General features: G+C 56.3%; 1 protein-coding gene across 1 annotated transcript in view; it reads right to left on the reverse strand.

Annotated features, from left to right (window-relative positions):
- The window catches only part of PTPRS (protein tyrosine phosphatase receptor type S), a 100,663-nt gene that overhangs the window by 27,449 nt on the left and 49,308 nt on the right, over positions 1–23,906 (reverse strand). The window contains 6 exon segments of the mRNA XM_070415882.1: positions 2,965–3,109; positions 3,625–3,758; positions 4,722–5,303; positions 6,778–7,047; positions 17,943–18,053; positions 23,557–23,745. Coding sequence (XP_070271983.1) covers positions 2,965–3,109; positions 3,625–3,758; positions 4,722–5,303; positions 6,778–7,047; positions 17,943–18,053; positions 23,557–23,745 — 1,431 coding nt within the window.

Raw genomic sequence — 23,906 nt, forward strand, 5'->3', positions numbered from 1 at the left:
ATTGAATGACAACTATATGCCATCACTGTGACAATTTAAAACAGCAGCTGCATATATGAAGCACCTACTGTGTGCTAGGCAGTGTACTAACAATGACAGTTCCCACATATTAAGCACCTGCTATGTGTTAAAAGGCTTTATGAAATAACAGTAATAGTCAAGTTCTATGCACCTATTTAGCACACCCAGCACCCTAAGTCTTTTATAGACTCAAAATGCACCCCACTGATCATACTTCATTTAATACCCATGACTCTCCTAGGGAGCTAGATCTATCACCCCTATAGCCTACCCCATGTTACAGATGGGGAAAGCAGGTTCAAAACACAGCTGCTTGGTTTTCTATTATCACTGACTGAGTACCTACTGTGTGCCAGGCCCCCACCCATACTGGTGCTTTTTATATATCAACTCCCATTTTGCAGATGCAAAAACTGAGACCAGGAAATGGCAAGTTGCCTGCCCAAGGGCACGTGGCAAGGATCTGAATCTGGGCTCAGCTGCTCTCCACGGACTCTCTCAGCTTGAGGCTGGGAAAACTGACCTCAGCCTGGACCTTCTATCGGCTCAGGCCTGAGGCCTGAGGGTGGCTGGAGCCACACTCCCTCGGCTGCCCAGGACTCAAGAGTCAGCCTTGCTAGAGGGAGGCCCAGAAAGTCACTGGCCTTGCCTGATGTACTGGCCTTGCACCGAGCACCTTCACCATCACGCCAGCCTCTCTGCTCACGGAACACGTGTTTATAGAGTATCTCCTACATGCACACTCTGTGCTGGCCCCGGGGATCCAGGGATGACCTGGAAGCCCCGTCTTCAAAGCCATGAGGCTGTGAGAGAACCCAGGGCTTCAACTAGGATCGCCCTCCAGCCTCCCTTCAAGTGAAAGACCAGAACCAGACACTTGGGGGTCCCTCTTTCAAAAATAGACACTTAGGGTCCCCTCCCCCATTTCTTGACCAGCCACCCCAACCAAAAATGCCCAAGGGAGTCAGGCAGGAGCAAAAAAACCACTCAAGGAATGTGCCGGAAGGAATGGATTCACTGAGAAAGGGGGAGGAAAAATAAAACCAAAACCATAATAAAATACAAAACAACAGTGAACGTGATGATGATGAGGAAAACCATAATAAAAGAAGGACGCCTTCCAGAGCACTCCCAGTCTGGTTACCTACCTTCCACTCTTCAACTGCTAACCTATGAGACTTTCTTACGAGGGAGGGAATGGCGGATGCTGAGCTACAAGGCCAGACCCAGCTCTGGGTGGGTCTCCAGACGCAAGCGGGCCTACAGCCCTGCTCCGGCCCCAGTGCGGCCGCGGCAGCTCCGGACAGGTGCCGACGAGGCAGGCGGGCGGGACGGTGTCTGGGGAGACCCACGGCTGAGTGGTCTGGCCTCCACCTACCCTTGAGTTCAGCCTAAGCAGCCCGCAGCCCCGGGACACGCCTGGCCCTGAGTCTTGGCTGTAGTTTTCTCAGGCCCCACCCGTCTCAGGGCCAGAAGTGGAGAGTCCCTTCTCCCCCAGCCCCTGGTCCCTGTCCTGGGCCGCCCCCGAGGTCCGCATGGCTGGGCCAAAGCTGCGTTGTCGACGACCCTGGAGGCCGCCTCCTTCACAATCCGGCCCAACCTGCACAGCATCTTGGGAGGGGGTGGGTGTGGACAGAAATACAAACACGGGGCTCGGGGCATCATCAATATAAAAGCAGTTGCCTTTTACGCAGCATCCACTGTGTGTCAGGCATTGTGCTGGGGGGGGGGGAAATGAAAAACAGTAAGATTTCTGAGCAGGCATGCTTCTTGGCTGTGGGGTGGATTGGGCGGGGGATGGGGGGTGAATTTGGGCTCTGGGCTGTCTGTGCAGCCCAGAGCTGCTGGGCAGGTGGGGAGCACACAGGGTGGGCCGTCTTTGTGAACCTGCTTGAGACCAGCGTGTACTCACCTTCGCGGCAACCGTGCCAGTCTCTCACGTGGCCACCCGAGCCACAGGACACCCTCACTGATCGCCTCACGCACAAACACGCCCAGACGCCTGTGACCTGCAGAGCGCTCGGCTCGGCATGGAGGGGGGTTGGGGGGGGAGAGGGGAGGGCTGGGGGGGGAGGGGGTAGTTCATCTCCAAGGCCCCTGATCCCAGCAGCTGACACTCTGGCCCAAGTTGCTGTCATTCTCGACTGACCCGAGACTCCCCCTAGGTGCACACACCCAGGCGGGGCTTGAACGTTTGAACAGTGAGGCCGCTTCCAGTGCAAGGCCTGGGTGGCTAAAGGGCTGACTGAGAAGTGGGAGGGGAGGAGGGCCACGACGACGAGGGCCACGCCAGAGGCCACACCAGGCTGCGCTGAGCAGAGGAGAGAGCAGAGGAGAGAGCGGGAGGCAGGGACACAGCAGGAGGGGCTTGTGCAGGTCCTGGGTTCGGAGGAGGCAGGGAGGGCAGTGTCGGGGGCCACGGTGTGGCCCAGAGCCAACTCCCGGCCGCAGGGTCCTGGCCGAAAGGGAACTTGCTTGTGACAGGAAGGCCGGGCAGGCACAGCAAAGAACTCTAGGAAGCTGGGAGCCCTGTACTGGGCCCTGTGCTCTCCCTGGCTCTGGTTCCCGCCACCCCTGTCCTTGGTCATGAAGACCCTGTGTTGGGGGAAGGGCCACCTGGGGTGCGAGCTGTCACAGCCACACGCACCCCTCTAATTAGTCCCACGTCAGGGAGAGAGGAAGGGAAAGAGGTGCAGCCAGCAACTCCTCCCAAACTAAGGGCAAAACCACAAAACTGGTCCCAGAGCCTGTAGGACCCACTGCCCTGGTGGGGAAAGCGAGGCAGCGCCCGTGGACATGTCTGAGGTCGAGGAGCCAGGAGGGCACGAGCCAGAGGCGCCCCCCACCCCCTACAGCAGGCTCCTCCTGGGTCAACGCGCAGAGGCCATCTGCGTCGGCCGAGGTCCCCCCAGAAGATGAGGGCGGGGTCCGCGAGACACCTACTGGACTGCAGCGTGCGCTGCCGCACCACCGAGGTGAAGGCGCCCAGGCCCTGTGGGGAGCGTGCCGCCAGGCGGAAGGCATACTCCGTGTTGGGCTTGAGGTCGTCCACCACGAACGCTGTGGCCGGGTCGAAGGTCCTCCCGACCTGGGGGCAGGGGCAGGGGCCGGGGAGGGGGCGCGGAGAGAGACACAGGAGAAATGGAGACATACACAGAGAGAGACACAGAATCAGAGAATCAGACAAAGAAACGCCAACAGACACATAAACGGACACACACAGAGAAACAGAGAGAGGGAAACAGACATAACAGACAGAGATTATGAACGAGACAGAAACACAAAAAGACACACAAAAAAGGAAGTGGAGAGGCACACAGAGACAGACACCGATGCATCACGTAGAGAGTGAGACACAGGAGAGAAGAGAGAAAAGGGGGCAGAGGGGAGGGGGGAAGAGACAGAGACACGGGGAGATGGAGAAACAGGAAGGAGAGAGAGGTGGGACATTAGCAACACGGGGGGCAAAGAGCGGGGGGGGGGGGGAAGAGAGACACCCAGATGTCAGGGGGACATGGGAGGAAGCGCAAGCAGGCGAGGGGCCCAGTGAGCGCCCTGCCGCCTCGCCCCCCGCGCCCCCCCCCCCCCCACCTTCCCCCGTACCTCTCTGCCGTGGTCGCCTTCCCGGAACAGGAGCTCGTACTTGACGATGCTCTCCTGCCGTGGGGGGCTCCAGGAGAGCCCGATGCTTGTCTCGGACTTGGCCTCGGCCCGGAAGTTCATGGGCTGGCCGGGCACTGGGGAGGCAGAGGAACAGAGATGGGGGAGGCGGGGAGGGTTCACCCCTGGGGCACCCAACCTGCCCGGTGGCCGCCTTCTCCTCAGACTCCCGTGGAGCTCGGCTGCTTGTCTCCGATGCTTCCAGAATGTTCTCCCACTGTTCTCACTATTCCTATTTTCCCAGGGGACCCCCATTGCCCTCTTGTTGTCAATTGTCCACCTCAATTCTGCCCCCTCTCTGCGTCCAATGGAAAAACATTTACAAACCCCCTTTTCAAATCACCCCAAGCCTTTCCCATCCCCCAAATTAAGTGACAGAGAAAGTGGCGGGGACGCCACTGGGAATGTGCAGCTCCATCCTTTCCTCCCTGGGGGGAAGAGTCCCCACCCTCCTGTCCCTTCGCGTGGGTTGCCTCAGTCTTCCCGGACTTGGGGTTCAGAAAGCCTGAGCCCATGAGGAAAGGACCAGAAACCTGCAGAGAGCTGGGGTCCCACACACCTAGGTGCCCCCCTACTCCCTACACCCCCCCCCCCCCCGCCCCGCCCCGCCCCCACCCGGTCCTTCTGTCTGAGTGGCTGGAGCCCAGCCCACTGCCTTTGGGGTATTTCGAGACGGGCGGCATGCAGCTCTCAGACCCCCCACGGGCCCAGCCGTGAAGAATGACTGGAAACGGCACCCCTTTGTTCAGACGCAGCCGTGGGGAGCTATCGGGTGTCTGACTGCAGCCCTGTGGACTAAGCCAAACTAGATTTTCCAAGGGAAGCCAGAAATTTGGGTTTTCTGGGACAACTTCCTGCTTTGAAACGCCGGCATGAAGGTATTTTAAAGAGCCGCGTGGGACCAACAAACCGCCCTGTGGCTTCCAGGCGCGATCAGCCGGCTGCCTGTCAGAAGGCCCACTGCACCGCTGCCTCTCCCTCCGCGGGGACCCCGGATCCTGCTGCCCCCACAGGAGCCACACCTCCCGCAGGCACCTCACCTCCCTGCTGCGTCTTGACCTGGATGGGGTCCGAGAGGGGCCCGTCGCCCACGGAGGTGAAGGCCAGCACGCGCACGGTGTAGGTCTCGTCCTCCAGCAGGCTGCCCACCGTGGTCAGCAGGCTGTCGTCCACGTTGTGCTTCTGCCAGTTGCCCACGGGGTGCTCGGGCTCCATGGTGTAGTAGATCCTGTAGCCCCGGATCAGGCCGTTGGGCTCCACGGGCTCCTCCCACTGGATGATCATGGTGGTGGCGCTCAGCATGCGGGCCTGCACGTTCCGCGGCGCACTGGCCGGGGCCTGCTCGCCCGTGCGGGTGACGACCGACTCGCTGGGGGGGCCCTGGCCGATGGAGTTGACGGCTGACACCCAGATCTCATACTCGGAGTTGGGGCTCAGGCCCCCGATGCTGTACCGCGTCGTGGTGATGTCCTCTTTGATCTGGTACGGCCCGTCCTGGCTCTTGGATTTATACTCGATGACGTAGTAGGACACGGGGTCTGGGTTGCCCGAGTCCCAGGTGATGGTGATGCTGGTGGCTGTGTTCTCCGTCACCACGGGAGTCCCGGGGGCTTTGGGGAGAGCTGCGGGTGGGGGGCATGGTCACGTGTCGGGTGTGCTGCCTGCAGGCCCGCAAAGCTGTGTGACTCTCAGCTACACAACTGCCCTCTCTGAGCCTGGGTCTCCTTGGCAGTGACATCGGGCCTAAGGACCCCTATCCCATCACCTATAGCTGGTCAGCAAACGCCGGTCCAAAGGCTAGCGCCTGCTTCTGTAAACACCGTTTTATTGGAGCAGCACTGACCAGTGGCTACCATTCCACTCTGACGGGAGAAATGAGTGGCTGCAGCAGAGGCTCGATGGCCCATAAAGCGGGATATATTTACTTTAAAAGAATATTTGCTGTTTAAGAAAAATATTCACGTTTGAAGGAAACACAGGCGGCCCCGAGTCCACAGCCCTCTCTGTGGTTCCCTCTGCTCAGCCACAGGGCCCTCCTGTCTGTTCCCATCCACACTTGCTGTTCCAGTACCTGGAAAGCCCAGACGGCCACATGGCCAGCTCCTTCTAAAACCATCCTTAAGCCTTCACTCACCACCGAGGCTAGAAGCTACCTTGCCCAGTTCCTATCACCACACAGGTTATCTCATTTTCACATGTGTCTGTCCTCCCCACCAGTAGGGCCCAAGTATTGCTGACAGCTGTGTCTCAGCACCTGGATAACTGTGGCTTTCTCTCCCACTTGTCCCAAGACAGCACACCACACCGGCCTCAGGACGCCTTCACCAAGAGTTCAATCCCTCGGCAAAATGACCAACAAACCAGCTGACCTAGGGCTCATTCAACTTTTCCTGCAAACGCTCCGACAGTAAATACTTTTAGCTTTGCAGGCCTGTGTTGAGACTAAGCTCTGCTTTTGTAGCCAGAAAGCTTCCATAGACAAGGCATGAACAAATGGGTGTGTGCCAATAAAACTTTATTCATAAAAATAAGTTGAGGGCCGGATTCAGCCTGAGGGCTGCAGTCTGCTGGCCCCTGTTCTAAAGCTAGAAAAATATTTGTGGGTACCTTCCTCTGAATCTCACCACAAACCTGAGACACAGGGAGAATCTGCAGTCCTCACACCTGACCCTCCCGTTCCCTCTGAGTCTCTGTATAAGCTATTCCTTTTCTTAAAACGATGCTCCGTCTCCTTTGGCTTATTCCCTTTCAACTTAAAGTCTTTCCCTGACCTAACTTTCCTGGGAAATGGGGCCTTTACTCTGGGGGTGTGAATGGCGCTAGGTGGCCCCCATCACAGCCCTGATCAGCCTGTATCAGAGCTACATGGCTACACAGGTGTCTCCTCCTTTGGACGGTGAGGTCAGCAGAGCAAGACCATGCCTCACTCCATGGGGGCAGGCCCAGAATAATTTATAAGCAATAAACATCTGACCACAGAACTCTCCCCTTCAAAGCCACGGAGGCCCAAAGCCAACACTCAGAGGTGTTCTACCTGCACCCCATCACCTGCCCCAGGCTCAGGGGGCCACCTGCCTCCCCCTGCCCCCCGCTTACATTTCACCGTGATCTGGGCCACGGCCTCGATGACGCCCAGGCTGGACATGGCCACACACGTGTAGTTGGCGGAGTCCTTGACGTCCGTGAGTTCCAGCACGTTCCGACCCACGGGCATGTCATCTTCGGGTGTCAGGTCCTCAGCCCCCTGCATCCACTTGACATATGGCATGGGCGAGCCCACGGCTACACAGGTGATGTTCACGTTGCCCCCTGGCATGATCTCGTGGCTCATGGGCAAGATGGAGAATCGAGGAGCCACACGGCGGACTGGGGGCAGGAGGGAGATGCGTGGGGTTGGGTGTTGAGGAGGGAGACAGAATGCAGAGGGAAAAAGAAAGAAAAGCAAGAAGAAAGATAGAAAGGAAGGAAGAAGGAAAGAAAGAAAAAAAAAAGGGGGAAAAAGTGGAAAACAATTTAAATATAAACAGGGCTGTTTCCTTTTCCCCAGTTGAATTTTTTTAAAATTCCAAATGAAAAGAAAACAAAGAAACCAAATTAAAAAACCAAATTCCAACACAAAGAAACCAAAACTTCAAAGGAAGGTACTTCACAAACAAGAGAGATATATCGATATATAATCAGAGACATGAAGCATTATTTCATAGCAACAGGGTTTCAGAGACCAGAGGGACTGGTCACAGCACAGTTACGAACACAAAAATTTATCAGCTGTTTCTCATCTTTGATGACAGATGTGGCTTCAGGGAGTAGACCCTCAACTCGCTCTCCCAAGTGGGGAGCTTCGGAGGGTCCTGGCTGCACGTGGGGGGCTCTGGGAAGGACAGAGTGAAGAGGGGAGGTCAGGGGAAGAGTTGGAACCAGGTGGCACAGGCCGGGAATCTCAGCCCCCCACTTCCCTCTGGTGACTCGGGCCCCGCCCACTTCCCCGGGGGGGCCCTCCAGGAAAAGATGAGAAACTCTAATGAAATTTTTGTGGTTTTTGGGTATAGAAACCCTTCTAAAAGCTTCTGTCGGATCTCACAAGTTTCCATTGATAAATGCAGCTCTCAGAGTCACAAACAGCATGCAAAAGAGATCGGTTGAGAGAAGGAGAAAGAGAGAAAAAGAGAGAGAGGCAGGAAGAGGAACGGAGAGAGAGCGAATGCATGGAAGAGGCCTGGATCTCAGGGGCCTGAGTGCATACTCATGTGGGTGCCAGAGAGAAGAGACAGGGGAGGCAAGAGAAAGAGAGAACACAGGGAGAGGGACAGAGAGAGGGCGGGAGAGACAGAGAAAGGAGGAGGAGGGAGGGGGCCCACTTCAATGCTGCATATTAATTCTAGCGGATGGGACCCAATGTGGCATGCCACATTGTCACATCACAGCCCTGGCAGAATACAACAACAACGATAATAATAATAATAATAATAATAATAATAATAATAATAATAAATGTGGGGAATGAACTTGAATGCTGAGAAAAACGGGGACATGTCCTGTGCATTTCTTAGCGGGGAAGCGGATGCAGCCTTCGGTCCCCATCTCGCAGACCATGAAGGCAGCAGGACGCGTTTCGGGGGCTCCATTTTCAGAAGTTGGACAGGTTTCTGGGTGGGGGTGTGGGGAAAGGAAGGGGTTCGTGCTCACAGGCACCTGCACTTCCAAATGGCTTGCTGCCCCTTGGGGCGGCACACGCCGTGGGAAGGACTGAGGGCAGCCTGGTAAAGCCTTCCAGCCAGAAAGAGCTTGTTCCTGGCTCAGACCTGGGCCTTTAGGAAGCCACATGGGCAGGTGCCCAGCCCTGGGTGGGCCAAGGAGTCTGGTCTCTAACTGTGAAGAGGGCAGAATGGAGTCTCAAAGGCAACACAGGGCCACGTGACTTTCAGCATTCCAACCTGCCTCTAATTTTCACATGGTAAAGGGGTACAGTTGCACCCTAAGAGGGTGTGGGTAGGGGGTGTGGCCTGCTCTACAGAGGAGGGGGCTGTAGGGGATAAAGGGAGACAGCCTGGCTCCTCCTCTTGTAGCCTGGGTTCCCAGTGGAAACCCCAACCCCTGTTTTCTGAATCCCTGAACGGAGGCAGAGAGAAGCGGGGAGCTCTGTGGGGAGGAGGGGGGAGGGCCAAGATTTTGGCAGCCCTTCGGAAAAGGAAGCCCCACGAAAAGTCCAGAGTCACACTGGAGACAGGATGGAGGACGTGGAAGGCATCCCCTGAGGGAAGGAGTGGGGGCAGGGCAGGGAGGGGAGACAGAGGGGCCATGCTGACAGACTGGGGGTGTGATGGGTGGGGGCTCTGAGATGGGGGGCAGCTTTCTGGCAGGGCTGGGTGGAGGGTGAGGCGAGTTGGAGGAAGAAAATGGGGTCCGGCCAGCCAGCGGACGTGGTCCAGGCCAGCCACCGCCACCAGCATCCACAGCGAGGCATACGAGTGGGATGCCCGACGCTGCGTTGTCATGGAAACGGAACACAATGGGGGATGAGCGCGGGGAGCTAATTAATCAAGGACAGAAAACAGCATCGACGTCCAAACCAGGAGAAACAAATGAAGAAACAAAGCGGAAAAAAGGAGAAATCCAAAACACCAACCAAACAAAAAATTCTTCCAAAACAAAACACCCAAAAGCAAGAAGAAAAACAACAACAACAACAACATGGAATGGGTGTGGGGCTGAAAATCGGGGTCTGAAAGGAGGAGGGCTGTGGCTTCCCCAGGGAGGTGCCCCCCACCCCTGGCAGAACACAGGGTCTGGCCCCCCTACCCAGCACCCAAGAGCCTCGGCGGCCACAGAGGTGACATCCTCGCAGAGAAAGAACCTTCGGGGCAAACCAGCCCGGCCCCACCGGAGCCCCCTCGATAAAGCCCCTCTAGGCCCACTTCTCATTTAGGGCTGAACAAACCGGACCAGAACTAACTGCACAATAAGACCAGCTCCTCGAGGCCTGTAGGGCAGAGGTGGGGGCACTGCAGTGGCTGAACGAGCCCTGGGGCCTTGGGAAGACCCCTCATCTTCCTGGAGCCTCAGTTCCCCATCTGCAACATGGAGACATCAGTGACATCCTGAGGCCACGAGGCTGCCTAGGGCGGTGCCTAGGACAGAGCTCAGCAGGCCGCTGGGAAGACCAATTCAATCCCCTGCTTTAGGAGAGTTTGGGGATGGGTTAGGATTAAAGCATTTAAAAAAGGAAAGAGTAAGAATTTCTGTTGAATCCCTATCTCGCTTGATCCCCAACAACATTGAGAGGCAAATGTTCTGATGCCCGGCTGTGGATGAGGGAGTGGAGGCTCGGAGAGGGGCCAGGGCCAGCTGGGAGACACAAAGGAAGTGGCGGGCCAGAGAGCAACGCCAGGAATGCCCGGCCCCTGCCGCGGATAAAGCGATACAGCGAGCCTTCTCTTCCGTCACCGTGGAAAGTAGCAGAATCATAGCCAGGTGTCCCTTTTTGGCATTTGGCTGTTGGAACCTTGTGTGTCCTTACCCACTGAGGACACCAAAGAGGGCAAAAGTCCCCATCCCCTCTGCACAGCTGTCAGCTGAATAGTGCCCAGCGACCACCAGTTGGATAATAACCAACCACCACCATAATAAACGCCCAGGGCCGTCAGTAAAAGGCTTACACTGAAAGGGATTGCTGGAACATCAAAGGGCGTTAAGCGCCGGCTTTAGAATTTAAAGATTAAATGTGAGCCCAATTTATCCCTCTGTAAGGCTCAACATCCCGCCCAAGCGATCCTGTTCACATCTGATCTTAAAATATCTTCCCTCATGCCCGGCTGGCGTGGCTCAGTGGTTGAGCATCGACCTATGAACCAGGACACGGTTCTATTCCCGGTTGCGGCACATGCCCAGGTTGCGGGCTCGATCCCCAGTAGGGGGCGTACAGGAGGCAGCCGGTCAATGATTCTCTCTCAACATTGATGTTTCTATCTCTCTCTCCCTGTCCTTTCCTCCCTGAAATCAACAACAAAAAAAAAATTTTTTTTTAAATCTTCCCTCAGGAAGTATCACAATTTGGAAAGTACCTTTTTTTTTTTTTCAGAAGTAGAGACAAGGCATACATCTTGAATATGTAAAAGACTCGCTGTGTGAGGGTGTTAACTGTAAGTCAGTTAAATGTGGGAGGGCATTTATCAACCACAGTGATTTTAGTGCTTAGAATCCCCGACATGGCCAGCAGCCATCGGTTAAACGGCTCTGCCAATAGCTATAAAAGCTGACGCCTAAGACACTTTGCCCACTTGCTTTCTCACCACCCCATCCTCTCCTCAGGGTGGGCTGTGGGAAGAGGGCTGGCTTGCCACGAGTTTGGGAAGGACTCTGCCCTTTGGCGCCAGGGGACGCAGACCCCCTCATAGGGGTCTCGCAAGGTTCCCAGGCATCCTCCCCGCTGGCAAGGACGGGCGGCTGACCCTGTGTTCTGCCCAGTTTGGTGCTGACACCCACCCACGTCATCTCTCCACCCCCGGCTGCGAGTCTGAGGTGCGGGTGAGAAAGTAAGGTGGGCGCGGAGCCCACGGGACAGGGCGGCCCCGCGGGACCCCCGCCCCCAATTACCGACCTGAATGGAGGGTCCAGGCGGGTTATAAGGGGACCACACCAGCCTTGGTCCTCAGCACGCTCCAGCTGGCTCTCGATTCCAGCTCTTCTCATCACCGAGTAGCCGGGGGGTCCCAGCGGGGGGACCCGCGTGGGTGAGGGGTCAGGAAGGTGGGCGGTGGGGGGGGTGACGGGTTTGGGAGGGGGTGGGTCGCTTCAAACCCCGATTCACATGGAAAAACAACTCAAAAACCATCAAAGCAACCGGGAGACGACCCCTCCCCCAAGCAGGAAGAGGCAGAAACTCAAAAACCAAAAGTGGGGTTCAGGGGAGAAGGGTGGGGGAGAGGGGAAGGGGAAACTCAAAAGTGAGGTGATCTGGTTGAAGCACTAGGTAGGGAACTCGACAGTGTCAGACATCTCCATGGTTCAGCAAGCCGCAGCTCCGAGGGGTGGGGGTGGGGGGGCTCTGCTGGGCATTTTGGGGTGAGAGAAGCTACTGGATGCTCCTCTGGACTCCAAAATGAGGGTGAGGGTGGGGAGGGCAGGGGAGAGACGCCACAAGTTCTGCAGCCTCCGCGGGTTGAAGCTTAGATTACACCTGTCAGGGGAAGGGAGGGGCTCCGAGGCCTCATTTCCAGTCCCGATTCTCAGCCCCTCCACTGAACCTCAGCCTGTAGCCCAGGGAGGGTGGGTACGGCCTGCCCTATGCATCTGCCCCCCAGCCCCCCACCATCCTGCCTCCCTCCTCCCTCCACCAGCTCCCTCCGCCATCAGGTAGCATGCGAGGCCTGGAGGGACCTGGCTGGACCCTTGGCCCACGGGCTGACCAGCGGCCTTGGCAAGTTGGCGTTTTGAGCCGACGTTTTGCTGCACTATCCATTTTTCTATTGGTGTTTATTCTTTCATGCCCTCTCTCCCCCGTGCTTTTTGCTGCTGTGTTCTAGCAGAAAACGGGATGAGATCTGGCCAATCGACGGGCTCCCCTGGCCCCCTTTGCTGCAGCTGGGGCGCGGGCTTTCCGGATGACGAGGTGTAATCTAATGGTCCCCTCACCCCCACCAAAAACAGAGGAAACAGCAATGCAGAGAGTGTGAGGCAGGCAGCAGGCGAGAGGGGTCTAGAGCTCAGTGTTCCTGCAGAGCGCCGCCCTCCCGCCGCCCCCCAAGCCCACCCTGGAGCCCCCTCTCTCCTAGGGGTGGGGTGGGATGAGGAGAAGGGCTGGGGCCTGATCTGCCATCGCCTACCCCCCAGGGGCAAGTCCGGGCCCTTGGGGGCAGCGTGGCTGGGTATAATCGGCAGGACTGGGGAGCTGGCCAGCAGGCCCCACGGGAAGTCTTTCTGGAGATAGAGGAGGGGAGAGGGCTTCCAGGCCCATTATCTTTGGACCAATATCTTCAACTACTCCTGTTTCGGGGGGCCAAGAGGTAAGGGGAGCACTCAGAGGTCATGTCCACTAATTATATGGCTTGAGTGCCAGAAATTTAATTTTAAAAACAGTCCGTCCTATAAAATTCCGTAATATGAGTTGATATGAAAAGACGGGGGGACGGGTCTCAAATGAAAGGTTCTGAGGAACACCTCGGCACTGGGCAATCCAGATCTCCCTCTGGTGAGGGGCATCGAGCCCCAGGTTCTCAGCTCGGCATTCGAGACCGGCGGTAAGTGACGCCAGCCCCACACGGCCTCCTCCAAAACCCTAATCTTAAGTCCCTGGAAAGTGAAAGTTATTCCCCAGGTCTCCCTCCAGCTGCTCTGCGTTCTCCCTGCGTGTCCCCACCACAGGGCTGTGTGGCACACCATTTCCTGGGTTCTGTGCATCGTGGTTCAATGAAGCTCCGTTGCTAGACCAAGCGGGAAAGACACCATCTTTGGCCACGAATTCACACCTTCACGGCTTACGGTTTTAAAGAGAAAAAACAACTTTAACAGCCAGGGAGCATATAGTCTGGCATCTTCCCAGCTTGTCAAAAGCCTTGGCTGCACCTCCCCAGGGGAGTTCTGGGAGTGCAGCTGCCAGCTGAATTACAAAATGGGCCTGGTTTTGACTTTGGGCCTTTGGATCTCAGAGATGAAGTTCAGGAGAAGGGCAAGTCTGAATAGTCCACCCCCTAAACAACCTAGGATCAGCAAAGCTGGAGATTGTGAATTGAAAAAAAAGAGTTAGATTTGGAAATTCTTTGCAATTAACTCCCAGGGCTGGCTGCTCCGGCAACAATGTAAATGCTTGTAGCCTCGAGGGCAGAATGTGCCAGGTGGCCCACATCTCGTGGGGTGGGCTGGGACTTATCTGCAAGGGTAGCCTAGCACCCACACTGGGCCTTTTTTTTTTTTTTTTGCCCCCTTCTGATACTGTGGCCACAGAGCTGCCTGGGGGAATGACAGGGGACAGGAGGAGAGACGTGGCTCTGGGGAGGCCACTGATCTCAGGGGAATGGGTTTGGAGCCAGGAGAAAATGAGATCATGAAATGGCCTCAGAAAAGCACCAGCAAAAAATGAGATCTGAGCAAATGAATTAGCTTCTGCCCTTCTTCTCAAAGCACTTTCCCATAAGCCATCTTATGCAAACAGGGGATCTGCGAAGGACGTAACAGGGAAACTGAGGTCCCCAAACAAGGCCAGTGCCTGGTCCAGATCATCTGCTTGAACGCTTTACTTTCCTGTTCTACCACAACCCCACCAGCCATTTCTTCTGTGCCATGCACTACACAGGGCACTTGAGGAGCGTTAATTAGCTGGATGGAATCCTCCCAGTTACCCTGTGAGCTAGGCATACTAATGATCCTTACTGTTTAGAAGAGGAAATGGTGACTGGCCCAAAGCCACACAGCCAGGAAGCAGAGGCAGGGTTTGAACCCGGGTCTGCTGGAGCACAGAGTCTGTGCTCTCACCACGAGGCAATACTGCCCCCAAAGTCCAAGTGGCCTTCAGAGACCCTCAGCTCCAACTCACTGGGACATAATTTTGGTAGAGGGGCTGGGAGACCCCTCTCTTCCGTCTTTTGGAACTTCCTTGAGGGTCAGCCTGACCCTCTCACCGTGGATTAAAAAAGACAAGAGAAATACATCTCCTCTTTTTGCATCCAAACTCCTCTTGCCAACTTGGCTCCTAGGCTTAATAATTGGGAGTTAAGTGAAGGGACAAGAGAGGCTGCCATCTGTGCTGGGGCGTGGCTGGGGCTGGAGATTAGGAATCTAAGTGGGTATTACTGGAGGCTGGTTTGGGGGTTGGAGTGGGACTCTCGAGGGCTTGCCACTCTTCAAGGGAGGGAGCAAATGATGGGAGCATGCATCGCTGAAGGTTTGCGAGTGAGAGAGACACAGAGAGAAAGAGAGCTGACAGAGAGAAAGGCAGAGAGAATCGGGGAGGCAGAGAGAGGGGCGGAGAGGCTGTGTCCAAAGTTCCCTTGGGTTTTCTCCAGAATTCCACAGTTCTGATGCTCAGGGACTCAGAAAGTGACCGTGCTCTATGTCTGGACAAAAGACACCTGTGACTAGACCCAGAGCCTGCGAGGTGGTGGGGGAATCAGCCGACGCTGCCGGGGAGGCGAAGGCCGGGAATCTGGCGAAGTACTTCCCCAGTCTGTCATGCTACACTTTCTGAGGGGCGGTTCCGTGTTTGTGCCCAGCCAGGCCCCACGAAGTCACACACCAGCCGCCGTTCTGAATGCTGCCTAAGTGTCAAGCATGCATCATTTTGGGAGGATGGTCCGGTTTAAGGGAGCCACGTCCCACATTTGGACTTGTCACTACATTGAACAAGAACTCAAAATGCCGACGGCCCATTCAGCTGTACTGCAAATGCCTGTTTTTTGGGGCGGCTGTTTGGGAGAGTGGGAGGTGGTCTCATGCTGAGGCAGACGACGGGAACCTGCCTGCTTAAGTCCCCTTCCCACACTGCTGCCTGGCAACGCTTAGGTGCCCGATCTGGGTACAAGGGGGCTGGCTGGGGAGGGTCAGGCAAATTGGGCTGCTCATCCCACACACCCCAACAACTTATGACCACCTCCCACATCTGTCTATGCCCCCACCCCCTGAACCCGGGCGGTCACTTTCTGCCCAGCATCCCAGCTGTGGGACCTCCACCCTCCCAGGTGGTAGTTGGGACAGGAACACTGGCTTTTAAATCACAATGCGTTTGGAGAACAACCACAGAACAGCTCAGCCCAAGAAACCGAAATCAAATAGCACAGAAACACAAGACAGAACCAAAGACAAAACGCTTTGGAGGAGGAGGGGGCTGGGTGAAAGGGATGGGAGGGGGGGAAAATAACGATTTCCCCCCCCCAAAATGAAACAAAACAAAACAAAAAAACCTTATAATTAAACAAAAGGAACAAAGAAAGAAAAATGAAGAAAACCAAAAGAGAAAAACGGAACGGAAGACGAGAAACACTCCAACAGAAGGCGTTGGGAATTCACCAAACCGAACCGACAAGAGTGGCATGCAGAGAAATTTTTACATTCTCCCAGCATGCATCAGGCCCAAGTTACCATGACGACGAGGAGTGCAAAAAACTTAGCAACAACATTACCAACAGGATGCATAGAGGCGACCACAATGCAAGCATCGCATGTGTGCGGCCTGCCCTAGGCCGGGCTGGGCGCGGCTGAGATTTTCGTGTCTTTCTGGATTTTTGCTCACGCTTGGCGGTTTTTTGTTTTTTGTTTGCTTTGCGCTTATTATTCGCATTCCGTTCTCTTTTTTTTTTTTTTTTAGTTCATTTCTCTAGCATTTTCCATGTGCGTGTCTGTGAGTCCGTGTGTGTGTGTGTGTGTCTGTGTGTATTTTGTGTGTGTGTGTGTGTGTGTGTGTGGTGTGTGTGTGTGTCACTTTCAGAATGTAAAAATGTGGGTAAAGAAAGTAAAAAAGAAAAAAACACACCAACCTTCTCGAAGCTCTGAGGGATGTAAAGGGGGTTTGATGCAGAACACAATGACATGGGAAGGAGAGAAAAAATAGGGGAGATACAGAGAGTAAAAAGAGGACTTCCCAAGGCTAAAAGCTGCAATCGTTTGTTGTTTTCTTTTCTTTAAACCAAAAAATAAAAATAAAATTAAAAAATAAAAAAGAACAGCAATGACCTTTTTCCTTTCCTCCACTCCTTCCTTGACAAACACGATCTATGCTTGCCTTCCACAATTCTTTTTTTAAGTTCAATTATGGAGCGTCTGAGACCCAGGCAAAGACTGGGAGGCTGGATACCCCCCCAAAGGAAGGAGGCACATGCCGGGGACCCCACCTCCGGGGGGCTGAGGACACAAGGGCCCCTCTTCCTCGGCATAGCCCGGCTAGAGGCCCGCCCCCACCCTGCTTGAGCTCTGCCAGACTGCTACACCCCATCCCAGGTGTTTGCAGAAAAATAAGCAGGTTAGACAAAGACCAGTCAGTTGGAGCCATGGACGCACTAGAACTCACCAGAGGGGCCGTGGCAGCGGATCAAATGCGTGCCCCCTGCCCGCCCGCCCGCCCGCGTCCCCGTCCCCTCCCTCCATGCAGCCTCCTCCTCAGAGAGCAGATGCAAAACCCAAGGTGCAGAACCAAGGAGCGGCTTCCGGGCCGGTGGGCTGTGTGCTTGGTGGGGCTGTGCTTGGTGGGCTGTGGGTGAGGGAGGAGCCACCCGCCTCCCGGGTGAAGCATGGCAGGGGCCTGGTGTGTCGAATGGGGAAACTGAGGCCTGGAGGAGGGCCGTGCTGGCGTCAAGGGTACAGAGCCAGCTGGGACAGCCCTGAGGTCTGAACGGCAGGCAGGCAGAAGCTGTTTCTACCACAAATCTGATCAGAAACATCCCTGGGAGGCGGGAGGTGGAGGAACGAAAACAGTGGAGGAGGCGGATTACAATTTCTGTAAGGATCGAAGAGAAGCAGCACAGGGATAAGGGGGTCGCAGACACATCTGGGGGCAGGGGAGCCCCCAGGGTCTTTGAGGGGACCAAGGGACCCCAAAGGAAGTATGTGTAGATGCTTCCAGGGGCTTCCTTAGGGAGGAGCTGGGGCAAGAGCCCCATGCCTCGGGCGGGAGAAGCCTGCTTGGCTGGACAGACCCCGGGGGCGCTGGGGGCAGGTGCGGCTGTGCCCTGGTCTCGCTCTGGCCCCCACGAGTCCTTTCTGAGGGTGACTGGGAGAGAGAACTGGGCTCTAGGAAGGCTGAGGGCCAGCATGGGGGGCACCCTCGAAGACCCCTCCCCAACTCTTAGATGGAGGGCGCTGGAGGGGGGGGCAGTGAGGCGAGTTACGAGGTCACGGATTTTGGAGAAGCGAAGCGAGCACATGACAAGGGAGGCACGCACGACACACCACAGAAGAAGCTGACTGGGGTGGGCGGGCAGGTTGGGGCAGAGGCCTGCAGACTCCCCCGGCCCTGTAGGCTCAAGACTGACCTGACCCCCCCTACCAGGCCCTGCCCTGTACCCTCCCCTCGTGCTACCCCCCTCCAAGGCCAGTACCCCCCTCGGGCGTCCATCACAAAGCACAGGGGTGGGGACTTAACTGCCCCATTTTATAGGCAAGGAAACTGAGATCTGGAGAGGGGCGCCGCCTGGCCCAAGGTGCTGCCTCGACTGGGCACAGGTGCCCTCCTGCTCAGGTCTGCAGGGGACAGGGGAGCCCAGAGGCTGCGAGCCCCAGGAGGAGGAGGATGGGATGGGGCGGGTCCCTGCCTTCGACCTGGATACGGCGTTCCCTACCTCGCACGTAGAGGTTGGCAGGCGAGGAGTAGCGCACGCCGGCGCTGTTGGTGGCCACACACTCATATTTGCCCTGGTCGGTCTCCTCGCTGCTCTCAATCTGCAGAGCCCCTGTGGGGAGAGGGGAGAGAGTTTGCCAGTCAGGGGAGGCCCAGGGGTGCCCGGAGGGCTCTCCCAGAGCCCCACCTGGCCCGGCTCTGGTTCTGGCTGGGCCGGAGAGGCAGTCGAAAGAGTTGCGTTAGCCGGCGCCCCCCTGGCTCGTCTCCCCCCGCCCCCCAACCCCGCGCCTAGCCCCATACCATCCTGAACACACCACTGTCACCGTAAAAGCGGCTGGTCATGGGGCTGGGGCTTCACAAACGGCTGCCAACATGAACTACGAGCCGGGGGAGCGTGTGCCATGAAGGTGTGTTTGCAAAGGCAGGGAGTGACGCTGCCCAGGCAAAGGGAGAGACGGGTTAGCATCTGCAACCCGCAGCGGTCATTCCGAGACCCTGGGACCCCCCGACGGGCCACCCTGGTGATGTGGGAACCGGGAGCTGGGGTGCTGTGCGGGTTTTACCCAGTGCCCGTGTGTACGGGAACATAGGTCTGGGTTCCCCTAGGTTCTGTGTGTGCAACACGGGCCCCGGAGCCCCCAGTGCCGTTAGTCAACAGAGGCAGGGCTGTCATTCTTTAAGGTGTTTGAACAAAACTTCAGGACTGGGTCACCCTTGCCGACAGGTCAGCGGTTCTCAACCTGTGGGTCGCGACCCCTTTGGGGGTCGAACGACCCTTTCACAGGGGTCGCCTAAGACCATTGGAAAACACATATATAATTACATATTGTTTTTGTGATTAATCACTATGCTTTAATTATGTTCAATTTGTAACAATGAAAATACATCCTGCATATCAGATATTTACATGACGATTCCTAACAGTAGCAAAATTACAGTGATGAAGTAGCAACGAAAATAATTTTATGGTTGGGGGTCACCACAACATGAGGAACTGTGTTAAAGGGTCGCAGCATCAGGAAGGTTGAGAACCACTGAGCCTGATTCAAAGGATTTGTTAGTCATGAGCGGATAAAAATTTAAACAGGCCAGTTCTCTCAAGCATATTTAAAACCAAAGGCCCAAATCACAGCTCTGCGTGCCCTCGAGGCCAATGAAAACAGGGCCGAGTTCCCCTCAGCATGTTAGAAATCACAGGCCAAAGCAGACGTCACTTCCCACGAACACAGAAGAATGAATGAAACTTCTCAAGAATACTTGAAAGCACAGGCTGCGATTGAGCACTACAGTGCCCACGAGTGAATGGAAATGAGCCCAGGACTTCCCCGCAGAATCCTGAAACCAAAACCTAGGGCACAGCCTCACGTCCACAAGTAAGTAAAGAGGAGTGGACCTCTCTGAGCGGGTCCGAATCACAGGCCTGGACCTGCGTGCTCAGGGACCTGTAAATGAAGACGGTGAGTATCTCCAAGTGGGTTAGAATCGCAGGCTTCGGTCAGGGTCCCTGGCACCAAGAGTCCGGAAATCCAGTCCAATCTCCAGCAGACCCCGCCTCCTAGCTTTGTTCGTGGCTGTCCCAGAGGAGTGACACGGGACACGTCACTTGGGAAGCGGAGGAGGGTCTGCCCCATTAACATTCCTACTTTCCCCCAACTTCAAGGCTCTGGGGAAGCAGGAAGGCAAGTATTACCACAGAGGCCCCGAGAGGGCAGAGAGGCTGCCCCAGCTCACATTGCATTTCGTAGAAACACCGAATTAGACACGGACTCTTTCCTAGGGCTCCTATCAAGGCCCATTCTAGTCTATTCTCTGGGGCTAAAGTCAGACCTTTGAGACTGCCTGTCTCCCTGATCCCTCAGGCTGCAACGCCCAGATCCAAGCTGCAGAGCTGGGAGACCCCTTCTGTGCTGGTACACTCACTTTACTAATGGGAAAACAGAGGCTGGAGATGGACAAGGGCTGCATACAGAGCAATGGTCACAATCTGGCCTCTCCCACTCTGGGTGGGCATGGAAGGCGCCTGAGCAGGAGGCGGCCCCATGCCTGCAGCCAGGTGGCCTGAGGAGCCACCATGGCCGGACTCAGCCCTCGAGCCACAGACAGCAACATAGACACAGAGAATGGAAGAACTCTGGGCAGGGTGTCGAGGAGGAGACATGTGGAGGGGGGCCCGAGGCAGCCCCCCATGGAGCCTGGGGGGCGGGGTGGGCAGCAAGAGAGCATGAGTGGGTGGGTGAGTGAGTAGAGAGCCTCTTACCTCGGATCGGAGTGCTTTCTGTAAGGGAAGCAGAGAGAGTCAGGTGAACGACGGGAGGCAGTCCTGGGGGCCGGGGGGTCAGGCCAGGCCATGAGCCGAGCCAGCCTGGGTCTAAGGACCTTGCAGACCCCGCCGAGGAGAGGGGGCAAGGCTCCCAGGAGCGGGGTGGGTCTGAGGGCTTGTCAGTCAGGAGGGCTTCCCACAGGCAGGCAGGCACTCTGGAGAAGGAGGGCATCGAGGCCCCGGAGGTCTGTGCCGGGCCAGGCCTGCTGGCTGCCTTCCTTCTGGGTGGAGGGAGGGAGGTCGATGACCTCCCTTCCTTTTTTCCTTCTTGGGAGGGGTAGGGAGCAGTAGGGATCTCAGGAATCGTGTTAGAGACGGTGGGAGACGGGTTAGTGCCCCAGGGCCGGGCATTAATAAAGCAAAGGGAAGGTGTTACGGACAGGCCAAGTAGGAAAGACAGGGGAGGGTAGTGAAGGGGGTCAAAGGGAGAGGGAGGGCCTGCAGTCTCCTTTACTTCCAAAAGGAAAAGAGGAAAAAAGGGCTGTGTGTGTGTCCACGCGGGTACAGGAGCAGAGACAACTCAGGAGACAGGAAAAGGAGGTCCCGGACTAGAGTGTCCCACCCTCTGCTCATCTTCCGGGGGAAAAGGGGTATCTCACCAACTCCCCCGATGACAGCTCATAACCCTGTCGAGGACAAGGGGACCCCAAGGCCAGGGCAGAGAAGTTGAGGGTGAAAAAAAAAAAAAAAAAAAGCCCAGGCCCATTTTACAGATAGGCAAACTGAGGCCCAGAAAGGCCAGGGAATTGTCACACCATGAGTCAAAGGCAGGAGTGGGCCTTGAACTCAGCTATCCAGCCTATCAGGTTGGGGGCTCTCTAGCCTAAACTTTTTGGAACCACCATGTTCTCTCTTACAAAATCCTCAACCTGACAAGGCCACTCTCTCCTCTTTACAGAGAAGAAATGAGAATTTGCCTAAGGCTGCAATGTGGAGAACTAGAATCTAGGGCAGTTGGGAGTCTGGGTCAGCCCTTGCTTTGGGCTATTTCACTACACATAGATTATGATGGTAGAAGCTAGAGGCTAGTGAACAGGACTTCTTCCCAAGATGCCCAAATAGACCATGGCCACTGTAGTGAGAGGAAAAAGATGTAGCCAAAGAAACATAAGAAGGAAAAATCATGGGCCGCTACCAGTCATTCTCACCTTAGTAAGAATTAGCCCAGCAACTGGTTTCAGGGAATTCAGGCTAGATGCTGGGAAAAGAGGATGAGCAGAGCCCATGATCAGCCCAATTAAAAAACTCCAGTCTCACTGCAGCCCCGGCCCCCGGGCTTCTGTCACTTCGCCTTTTTCCAGCAGTGCCAAGGCCCAGAATGGGGCAGGTGGGTTGTTGTATGCAAAGCTCCTGATTTCCCCTCATCACCCAACCTGGGGTTGGAATGCCCCGTGTGGCCTTTTTTCCTCTTTCCCTTTTGGGCTCCTCTCTCTGCAGCTCCCTGGCACCTTGCTGGGGAGGGCTGGGTTAGTAAACATGCCACGTGGAGTGGGTCACAGTTACGGTCACGGTGGCTGTTAGTCTGAGGGGAAGGGACAGGGGGACACAGAGGGAGCGTTAGTTGTTGACATGGTGAAGAAATGAGACTTACCAAAGGTTTCTGAACGTTTACAACAGAGGGACAAGAAAGAGAGAACAGGATCATTAACGGGTGGTTGTGCAGACGCCTGTAAACTCGTGGGTGCGGGGGGTGCGGAGGGAGAGGCAGAGTAATCAGATTTATTAGGATTCATAAAGCAGCATGTGTTCACTGAGCACCTACTATGTGCCAGGCGTCCCAACCTGGGCCCCTCACAATAGGGCCAGGGACCGAGACCCAGAGAGGACCTGCCCTAGGACACAGCTGACACCTGACCCCGGCATCAGGTCCTGAGGTCCATGCTCTTAATCACTTGACTCTTTGGGGGAGACGATGGTGGAAGCCAGCAGGGAAGCAACTGGATTCCCAAGGTTGCCATCACTCCCCCAGCTAAACCCCCAAAGCTGCAAATATCTCTGGACAGGTGGGGGGGGAGGGGGGGGTCAGGCTATCTCTCTCCCAGGTGCAGAAATTCTGGTCTTAATGTCCACCCTTCTTCAGGGCCTGGGTCTTCCCTGGGGAGGGAAACAGAAAGCAGAGGGTGGGCGGACAGGCTCCTGGGAAGATGTGGCCGGGCAGTGAGTAAGGGGCATTGAGAATGATTGGGAGGCCTCAGGCATGGCTGGCTCCCAGGCGGAGTCCTCAGAGGAAGGGGAGAGAAAGCAAAAAGAGGTGTGTTCCAACGTGTGCACCCACAACGGACTGAAACATGTGTGAGTGCACACGGGCACAGCCCTACCACCCGCGTCTGCACGTATAAGGACTTGGGGGCTGTGGCCCAAGATGCGTGCACGTGGGGGGACTGCAATGGGTACAGGTGCACGGAAGGGACGGTAACATGGGTACACGTGTGGCTGAGATGCGCACAGACAAGCTCTGCCCTGGGAGGGAGGAGGAGAACCATGTGCTGATGGCATGGCTGCATGTGCCACAGGTCAGATCACACAGGGAGCCCAGACACACACGGACGTGTCGTGAAGCAGGGGAAAACGGACACAAGACACACACAGCCCCCAGACACATGGACGCACAGATGGGGCACGTGGGTGCTATGCTGAGACGACTGTGCTCCATCCCTGAGGTGACCGAGGCCTTGTGCTCTGCCCCCAGGCCCCCTAGCCCAGCCCGGGCCTAGACAAGCAGGCTAGGCTGCCTGTCCGTGCCCCATAAAGACAGACCTCACCACCATCCTCTGCCTGCCTTTGCCCATAGCTTCCTTACTGCTTCCGCCTTGGAGACACTACGCCTGCAGCTCCCCTGGTTCCCCACACCTTACCTGCCTGTGTCTCATTCTCTCCTCTGGAGACGCCTACTACTTTAGCACAGAAGACCCTCTCCCTAGGCCACCTTCCGTGGCTCCCATCCTCTCTGCCTGTCTGTCCCCCTGTGTCCTCACTGCTGGGCACCGCAGACAGCCACCATCCTCTATGCCTCGCTGGGAACTCACTGTGCAGAACGGCCCATTATGTGCCCACTCAGCATTAAAGAACTCTCCTCCTATCATCTACCACAGCTCCATCACCCCTGCCAGTCTGTGCCCCATTATATCCCCCCTGGTCCAGCTCGGAAGACACACCCATCGTCAATGCCCCCCACGGCTGTCCCCCATCTCCGCCTTTCTACCTCCCATCAGCCCACAGGGCCTGGGCCCTGGAGATGCTGCCCTCCCCCTGCTGTCCTCTGTGGCTCCCAGATCCTCCTGCCACCTGCACTCACCTGATCTCAGCTGCTTGATGCGCCCGTTGCTGGCACTGGGGTCCACGGGCAGGAAGTCCTTGAACCAGGTGATCTCGGGGTCAGGGTTGCCGCTGGCAGCACACAGCATCGTAGCCGTCCGCGTCCGCTCCACCACCTTCAGCTGGGGGCCCATGTCGATGTTGGGGAAACCAGGGGGCAGCTGGTCCTCTGAGGACAGAGAAGGGAAAAGCCGGGCAAAGGCCCAGTCATCACGCGCCACCCCTCCAGGGCCGGGCTTGGCACCGCCACCCTGGACGGAGCCACGGCACCCTATTCCCTCCGCGGAACAGACGGCTGTGGTTGCGGCCCATGCAGGGGGCGCTGCATGG

This window comes from Myotis yumanensis, unplaced genomic scaffold, assembly GCF_028538775.1.
Source record: "Myotis yumanensis isolate MYYU_CA2020_CCGP unplaced genomic scaffold, mMyoYum1.0.hap1 SCAF_5, whole genome shotgun sequence".
NCBI lineage: Eukaryota > Metazoa > Chordata > Mammalia > Chiroptera > Vespertilionidae > Myotis > Myotis yumanensis.